Raw genomic sequence first — 9,448 nt, forward strand, 5'->3', positions numbered from 1 at the left:
GCCGGTATGCCAAAACATGTCAGTGTTACTGACTGAGTCATGTTGCACATTTTCGTATAAGACGTTTGATCTCAATTAAATTGCAGAACTAATATCCAAGTAAACCATGTTCACTTCAAAGAAAAATAAACAGGTGTTGTGAATCCACAGAAAATGCATAATAGAAAGCTCGGAAGATATTCAAATTCAAACACACATATTGTTAATGGTAGCTGGCAGGTACCTAAACCACAAAAAAATTACAGTGTTTCACAAACATAGAATGCTAGTATACTAGCTGGTTACCACGACCCTTCAGCTCCAACTGTGGGATTCTGAAAAGCCCCGTATCCCCAGAAAGTCTTCAAAGAGTAAGGCTGGGATATTGTCATACCCTCTTCAGTGAGTTTTGCTATCTGCACTTTCAAGTAATTTCTTAAGTTTGCATACAATATTTAAAAATAAAAGAATCATGATAACATATATCATCAGTGTTGGTATGAAGAAATGATGAAAGTGGGAGGGATAAACAGAATGTATTTAATCTTTCTTACTGGTATGACACTGTCAATAACCCATCAGCCTCAGTTCTAAACTATCATCACAACAGACTATAAAAGGATAATTATCACTTCCGATAGATCTATAACACTATCTCACAAAGAAAAATCTCATATTTTCTGCCATTAAACTTGGCTACTATTTTGTTCATATTATTGCATGATACACAGAATAATAAATTAATAATATTTCTACAAAAGATAAGCGTCTACCTGATGCATTTGAATCTATCGTTAGAAAGGCTATTTTCTATAACATTGAATTGGAAATTTAAAAACAAAAGTTAACAAGAAAAGCATTCAGCTTGGGTGCATTTTCTTGTCATACAGTAGATGTGACATGCACAAAAAATTCTAATATAGACCAATTGCGCACTTCTTAACACATCTAACACATAACCCTATTTCTTAACATTATCTGTCAACATTTTATCAGTGTCCTAAATAGTGCATTAAGAAGCCACCTAAGCGGGATTAGTGCTTAAAACGCTTCAATTTTGTACTGCGGATTAAGCGTTTTTGAAAATTAAGCGACCATTAAGCAGAATAAGCGGCCAAGTGATGTTGACCTGCTGATTTTTCAATTTCCAAATATTAAATTTATTATATAATGACTAATTATATTAAAAAGCTAATAATATTATATTTTATTAAAAATATTACAGGTTTAAATTCTCATTACTATATAATGTTTAATTCTTAATTTTAAATATAATAATATTTATACCTAAAAATACATTATTGTTCCGCTTATTTAACCGCTTTAGCACTAGAAGTAAACAATAATCATATAGGAGTAACAAAATCAACATTTGCCATACATGGATTCGCATAACTAATCCCCCCGGACACAATTAATTTGTGATGCAGAAACAGTGATGAGTCTAACTGTATGCATATCAGATTGCATCACAGAACCACAGTTGTAAAAGTTATCTGGTGCGATAGAAACAAACCTGAAGCTTGTTAACAGCAGACCTATCACGATACAGAAGAACACGCATGCACTTCTCCAGTAGCTTGACACCCTCTTCGAAAGTTAAGTCTTCTTTCCATTCATCACGCAGAATTGGCCGTGCCAGATGATTACCAAATCCGGTTGCCACGTGATTATCCTCAAAATGTACACCAATCATACTGACCTGCATTGACAACAACCCCATCTCATGACTCAAGTACCTCCCGTGACATGAGGACTGCCTCAATCTAAGCCTACAACAATATAGATATATGCACTTAACAAGAATCACACAATGGTAAAGCAATTTACCGATCCCAGATACTTTTGCCCATTTTTCACTCCACCGAGAACAAGGGAGTTCCATAATGGGTTAAACTTATTGCGACGATTATACATAAGACGAGTTAAATAGTTGTGCACCTCCTTAGGTCCCAAAGAATTACCATCATCCCACATGTTATCATGCAAGCTGCATGGGTAATGAACCAATTTAATGTTTGTCAGGACTTGCAGAAGATACACGCAAGCATTATATATGGCAATAGTACAATTTCAAGACTAAAACAGAAATAAACAAAGGAGTTGTAGATGGTAAGCAATTTCTGATTTAAGAATTAACACTTACATAAGCTCATCAAGATAGCGTAAAATTTCCTGGAAATCACTAATTTCCCCACTAGCACCTAGAACCGAGTGCTTTCCAACTGCCTTCATTCGCTCTACACTCTTGTAACGCAATGTAGAGCCATAGGAGCCTGATAATTAACAGAATGAATAACGTGAAACAGAAGTATATAATTAGAAGTACTATATACCTATAAAAAAATTATAACTGTAGAGAGTGAACCCATGCAACGACTACTTTGAATCAAACAAAAAGTACATGGTAATATTCTCTAAAAACAATTCAGCAAATACAGATTAATCAACCAAATTAATTCTATATATTCATCTTGAAGATAAACAGCATATGTAAAACCTCAGATATGATAACATTTTTCTTGAAGATAAAACAGCATATGTAAAACCTCAGATATGATAAATTTTTTCTAGAAGATAAACAGCATATGTAAAACCTCAGATATGATTCCTACCATTCCGAGAGGATGTCACTAGTAGAAGTTGCATATATAAATCAAGAAGCTCAACTTAAATTCTTCTATCTTCCGAACCCACTCATATTATGTCTTTTAGACACATCATTGAAAAACCTATGTAACATAAGATATAAGGATATAATGTAGCAATCATACCCACACTTCAAAGAATGAATCTCCGAGTATAAAACACAAAAGTTTGTTCAATAAATTTGATCTTAGTTGAGTCAAACTGATATGGGCATGCATTGTTATGTCAAAGCACCAACCTATCGAAGCCAAAAAACATGGACGGGCCATAATTCCAATCAAATAAAAAACCCTTTGACACAATACTCAGTAGTAGGTGTGCATGAAATATATTGTCGTAAGAATCAATCATGGTAGTTAAAGTAGCCGGGGGTAGTGAAACTGACCTCCCATATCAGCAGCCATGAGGATCCCATCCTTGTATTTGATGGCGACCACAGAAGTACCAGTCACATACGGATACCTGTAAAACCCCGTTAAACCAAAAAAAAAAAAAAAAACTCCTAAAAATGTAAACACAGGTGAATGTATCTACTTAAAAGCGACTCCGAGATCCAACACTTGTAATTCAAATAATCCAAAAAGTATATAGCTATAATCATCATCATTCCCATAAAAAGTCATATAAATGTATGTTTGCAACGATAAGATGACACATACAGAGTTCTCTGAGACGATGCTTCGGGGCTCATTATAGTCATCTGCAGAGAAAACAAAATTAGGCTCAACAAATACAAAAATGACTCGATTTTCAAATAATTAAAATCTTCAAGTTCAATTCAGCAAGCTGCTAACCCTAAAAATACTATAGAGAATTGAAATTTAAGATTAAAAGAACAGGTTACCGCTAAATAGTTAACACAAATCGTGTGTAAGTGTAATTACATGATCATCTGTAACAAAACAACTGCTAAACAGATACAGATATATACATTAACAACACTACAATGAGAGAGATTCAACAATTAACCTTGTTTTACAGAGAGAGAGAGATCGAGAACGAGAACGAGAGAGAGAGAGTCCAACTTGTAGAAGGGGAAACCTTGATTTGGGCTTTTTACTCTTATGACATCTCTTTTGGGTTTATATAATTTTTTCAGGTCCGTTAAACTTTAATCAAACCAGTCCGATTTAAATCTAAAAACTAAAAAGGACTGACTTTGAGATTTTTTTAATATATTCGATCTATTTATATAATATATTTTAGTATAATGTATTTAGTATCTGCTTAAAATTTCTTGCAAAAATAAATTAGTTATTTTTAGAAAAAAGTACAGATATATATACATTTTTTTAGAAAAAGTGATTTATTTTAGAAAAAATATGTGATACCTGATTATATGATTATACGAAGTATTTATTCAGTAAAAATGAGTCCTTAATCTTTATGATAGTATAAAAAAAGTTCTGCTAAAGAAATAGGATTGTCGTATTAGAGAGTGGGGAAAAAATACTCGTAAAATCTTGCATCGTCCAAATTTTATGTTTTACGTGTTTACGAGAAGATTTGTTGCGATTTACATTACTTTAACTAATATTGTTTATAATTTCTTGAGTTTTGGTTCGGTAACTAAAATGTATAATTTTTGTTCTGAATAAAAATTTAATAGATATGTTTTTATTTAAACAATATTACTTTTTTACCAACAAGTTTAAGTCTCCTTGAAATAAATCAAATGATTTATAAAACGTGAAAAGATTCTAATGATCTATGCAAGAGAAAATGAAAAAAGTCTAATTATTTATCCGAACTGGAGGAAGTACTATTTTATTTTTGATTGCATATTCATTACCTTCTCAACTTCTTGGTAAAATGATGGAGCATTGGAAAGCAAAATACTATTAATAAAATATAAATATAATATATTCGAAAATATGTTTTAAATTTCAGAGTTATAGATGTAAAAATATTATTCAACAAAAAAGAGTTTTATATTCAGTTGCAGTAAGCATGTACTGCTTAGGAAAAAGGTTGTGCTCAGGTTCAGGGAACAAAACAATTTAGGTCAAAATTACCAGCCGAAATATAAACATAAGAGGGTTAGGGAACCTAGCTAGAAATCTCTACAACTTCACAAATTTTCAAGTTAAAAACAACGAAATTAATTAAAAATAGCATACACTTAATAGCTTCGAATTTTACACTCAGAGAAGTCATAGGCTAAAGCTTCATGCCACACAGAGTTTGGGACACATCAAATCAGCACTCGATCGTATTTTCACCAAACTTGCAATACTTTAAAAGTTTGTTTGACGATTCAACTCAACAAGCAAGCAATACCCACTTCTTTAAAGTTTCTTCACAAACTAACAAGTCATATCAAATCAGCAACATTCATTGGCATCTCATCAATCTGCGTACTGTAATATTGCTCTATGTCCCTCAGTATCTTGATGTCATCGGTCTTCACAAAGTTGATAGCAACACCCTGTAAACCATTAAGCAATGATTTGGATGAACAATATGAATGTCATAGTACAACAAAAACTGAATGTCATAGTAAAATTTAGCAGAGTCCAGAAATGGTTCTTAAATTGTCAATTGGGCTTTTAGAAGAGAAATTAATAACTAGTTGTTACCTTGCGTCCAAAACGACCAGAACGACCAATTCGATGAATATAAAGCTCTCGGTTGTTTGGAAGATCATAATTAATCACCAAGGATACCTAAACCAAAACATAACACAAAATGTGAGATCACCAAATTAATAAACATCATAGGCACAGAAGTAGGATGAAGCTCTAGTTCCTTTTCCATTATCATTTGTATAAGCATTTTGAAAACTTCAACATATTTTTGTAAAATTTTAAAGTCCTCTCATAACTAGTTAAACAAGAACTTTGCTGAACTTTTTTTCTGGAACACCAAGAAACCAGACAAGAGCTAAGTGAGACTTGCCTGTTGAACATCCAGACCCCTTGCCCAGACATCTGTAGTGATTAGAACACGAGTAGCAGCTTCCCTAAATTCTTTCATGATCGCATCTCGCTCCTTTTGAGGCATATCTCCGTGCATTGATGAGACTGTAAAGTTATTTTCTCGCATCTTCATTGTTAGCCAATCCACCTGTCCCAATAAATAAAGCCTTTAAACCCCTTGCCAGGATGAGAACTGAACCACTACAAATAAGTCAATAATTTTTATCTGACCCCCAGTTCATGTTGTACAACAATGCATATACTTGCTTCACATGGTATTTTTTTCTTGATAAATAAGATATTTTAGTAATTTAGTAAATCTTATCTTTGGATTGTGTCCTTCAAATCTTAATAACTAATTTCATTCATAAAAAATAAACTAATAAAAAGAAGAGACCAACTAGGCATGATAAAATTGTTGGACAAGCCTTTATAATTCAGATTTCAACTTGGATAGAAGTCATGAAACAAAGCTATAGTACAACCTGCGAAGAATTAATCTAAAAAATAAAGCTCAAGATGTGCTTGTTTGGAGAAAGGCCCAACATTTTAAAGAAACTACCAAGACAAGAATGTACAATAAATAAAATAACAATAAAACTATAAAGAGATCAAACCTTTCGCTTTGTATTACAAAATATAACAGCCTGAGTGATGGTGAGAGTATCATATAGATCACATAATGTATCAAACTTCCAATCCTCTCTTTCTACCGCAACAAAGAATTGCTTGATTCCCTGCCACATAACAAAACATGGTTGGATGTAAATTAGTTGCAAGATAAACTTTGATTAAAATTCCTGACTAGTTCCTAAAATGAGAGTACAACTGCGTCCATCACTTTTCAGTACATGTATTTTCTCAATGAATCCTTATATACATCTTTATATGAGATGAGGATCTGTTTGAAGATCTTGAGGGATAACGAATATTAGTTAACATGTTAAACAATCCTACAGTATAGTTTCCTCAGTTTCATTGTTTAGTTTCCAAAGATAGGACTTTGTGACTGTAAATCTCTGTACATCACTTCTTGATAAAAGAGAGAGAAAACACTTTTCTAATATTTACAATGTAATTAGTTAAAAGTTCGACAGAGAAAGCAGAAAGAGAACTTACTTCCAGGGTCAATTCATCACGTTTCACAAGAATTCGGACAGGGTCTGTCATGAACTTGCTAGTGATCTCCAAGATCTCATTAGGAAGAGTTGCAGAAATCAGAACCACCTAAAACGACATTCAAAATAATGAAAATCTTGATTTTGATAAATACATGAAATTTGTCATTCTTAACCTCTTACAAGCACAAACTGGTAAAATCTTGCAAGTTCTTATCCAAAAATTTTGAAGGAGAATTCAGATATAATTACTAATAGTATCTACACTTTGTGTGTGTACAATACTGCTTTCGCCTCATGTATAAAGGAGGAGGTTCAGTTGTAAAGATCATATCACATGCCACTCACAGACACATTATACACAAATTATAATGTACAAAAGAAACAGCTTGTTACTCATTACTAATTTTTCCATACAAGGTAACTTGTAACTCAGTTTAAATATACTTCCAGAGCAAAACATATATATGTATATTTAAGTCCTTATGTCCGCGGAGAGAGAGAGAGAGAGAGAGAGAGAGAGAGAGAGAGAGAGAGATCACCTGAAGCTCTGGTGGAAGATATCTATAAACATCATAAATCTGATCCTTGAACCCTCGACTCAACATTTCATCGGATTCATCCTGGTGGAATTAAAAAATATCAGTGACCGTCAAGCAGCTCAACAGATAGCATCTTTTAGGTAGGTATAAAGTATAATACTGTCGAAGTCTAAAAATATAGTATATGAATATTAGTAATCAAAGTAAAAAAAGAAACGACTTACAAGAATCAATAACTTTATATCTCTTGTCCGTAAGGATCTCCTCTTGATCATGTCACAAACCCTTCCTGGAGTACCAGAGACAACTTGAACACCAGATTCTAACTTCCTGATATCTTCACCCACACTTTTACCACCAATGCAAGCATGGGCTTTAATATTCAAGTGATTCCCAATAGCCCTTATTGTTTGTTCCGTCTGTGCCGCCAGCTCCCTTGTAGGTGACAATATCAAAGCTTGTACCCTGTGCATGCATTACAAATAGTACAATTAAAATTAAAATGGACTAAAATCAAAAGCATGCCTAGAGTAGACTATTATAACATCAAGTTCTGATGCTTAAATAGGATTATACTAACAGGTACTAATAACTAATAATAACTACAAGCCTACAAATGTAAATACCTAATTGAGTACAACACTAAAATTCTGTAAGCAAATTAAAATATATCATTAAAGCATAATGCATCATGCAAGTCACACACAACCAAGGCACAGATAGCATATCAAAAGCAGACACAAAGTCGAGTTAAGGACGTCAGTTCTGAGCTTGTTTGGAGAACAGAAACAGATGAAAGATGAAGAAACTATAATAACGTGAGATAATATAGCATCCACTATCTTCCTCCATATTTTTAGTTTTAATCACAAGTACAAAGACTATAGATGGAAAGATTAAAGAGAATAAAAGAATATATTTAAACCAAAATATGCATCCCTCTTTTCTAGAGGGACTGCAGAACACAATTTTACATCTTTCCATTTTCTCTCGCAAGTAATCACAAACTCGAGAGAACATACAAAAGAAAAACTCATTCACTTCCACTTCATCTCTTTTGCTCCTTATTCTGAAACTCGTAAACCACCAATTATGCTTAGAATTAATGGAACGAGCGATATAATTAGTTTTAACCCCCAAACATTAACCACCAGTTTCAAGATCAGAATCAAACCTAAAAACAAAAACTTATTCAGTTCCGCGCTCCCTAATTTAAAACTCACGAACTAACAATCAGGCTTAACCAACAGAACAAACAAGCAATATACGTAGTCCTAACCCTAAAAAACTTGAATATAATTACCCTAGCAAACATAACCTAACAAATTCAGAAATTATAATTAGCCCTAAAATAACAATAAATCACCGACATAATCACGTTATTTAAAATACAGAAAAACACAGATCTGACAATATCGAAAACTCTAAAAGATATCGAAACGTACTCAGTGGAGCTCGTATTGACAATCTGACAAACAGTCAACGCAATCATCGAAGTCTTCCCCGTCCCAGACTGCGCCTGCGCAATCACATCTCTCCCCGAGATAATCGGATGCACAGCACGCTGCTGAATAGCGGAAGGCTTGTCGAAGCCATAATTGTAGATACCGCGGAGCAAATCGTCTTTGATTCCCATGTGATCGAAGCTGAGGATGGCCTCCACGCCTTTGCTGGTTTCGAAGACGAGCTTCTCGTCGTCCATGGTGGACCGGCGAGATCTGTTCGCCGGGATTACTGAGGGGCCGCCTATCGCCGCCATTGTTGTGTGTTGTGGTGAGATGATGATGAACCCTAGTTTTTTTCGCGTGTTGGCTTTATCTTTTTTATTTTTTGATTGAAAGTTGTGGTGTGTGTGTTTTATAATGAGAGTGTCGTTGGTAAAGCGGGACTTTAATTATTGTTACGCGGCCTATTTTATAAAATTAAAAAAATAAATATGTAGGCAAATACTACTTTATACTTATTTTATAGATAAAAGAAGTAATTGTGATGATAGGTTGTCTCATTTTAAATGTTTTTAATTTTAGACATTTATTTTAAATTATTATAAAATTATATTTAATTATAATTTATTTAAAATCAAACTCATATTAAATAAAAGTTTGTAATAAAACTTAGATTGGAAGTAAAAGTACATTTTATTTTAATATTATGTTATACGCGTTGAAAATTCAAATATAAGAAATAAACGAACATTGATCAAAAAAAAAAAAGAAATAAACGAACATAGTGTTAATTGATT

General features: G+C 33.1%; 2 protein-coding genes across 3 annotated transcripts; both read right to left on the reverse strand.

Annotated features, from left to right (window-relative positions):
* Nucleotides 1–94: 94 nt before the first annotated feature.
* On the reverse strand, nt 95–3,722 carry LOC108197337 (proteasome subunit beta type-4). 2 transcript variants are annotated; one of them, XM_017364919.2, is made up of 7 exons: nt 3,598–3,722; nt 3,288–3,328; nt 3,014–3,090; nt 2,126–2,255; nt 1,810–1,969; nt 1,496–1,681; nt 95–395 (listed from the first exon to the last, which is right to left on the reverse strand). In XM_017364919.2, exons 2-7 carry the CDS (start codon nt 3,326–3,328, stop codon nt 282–284), a joined length of 708 nt encoding a protein of 235 aa, XP_017220408.1. In that variant the 5' UTR covers nt 3,598–3,722; the 3' UTR covers nt 95–281. The 2 variants fall into 2 exon arrangements, with proteins under 2 accessions (XP_017220408.1, XP_017220409.1); XM_017364920.2 differs by lacking the exon at nt 3,598–3,722 and adding an exon at nt 3,473–3,595.
* A 946-nt stretch (nt 3,723–4,668) lies between these two features.
* Nucleotides 4,669–9,080, reverse strand: LOC108199795 (eukaryotic initiation factor 4A-3). The gene is made up of 8 exons (XM_017367772.2): nt 8,652–9,080; nt 7,431–7,671; nt 7,207–7,287; nt 6,666–6,773; nt 6,164–6,283; nt 5,527–5,694; nt 5,208–5,294; nt 4,669–5,056 (listed from the first exon to the last, which is right to left on the reverse strand). Exons 1-8 carry the CDS (start codon nt 8,963–8,965, stop codon nt 4,943–4,945), a joined length of 1,233 nt encoding a protein of 410 aa, XP_017223261.1. The 5' UTR covers nt 8,966–9,080; the 3' UTR covers nt 4,669–4,942.
* Between the last annotated feature and the right edge of the window lie 368 nt (nt 9,081–9,448).

This window comes from Daucus carota, chromosome 8 (assembly GCF_001625215.2).
Source record: "Daucus carota subsp. sativus chromosome 8, DH1 v3.0, whole genome shotgun sequence".
In the NCBI taxonomy this organism is placed as follows: domain Eukaryota; kingdom Viridiplantae; phylum Streptophyta; class Magnoliopsida; order Apiales; family Apiaceae; genus Daucus; species Daucus carota.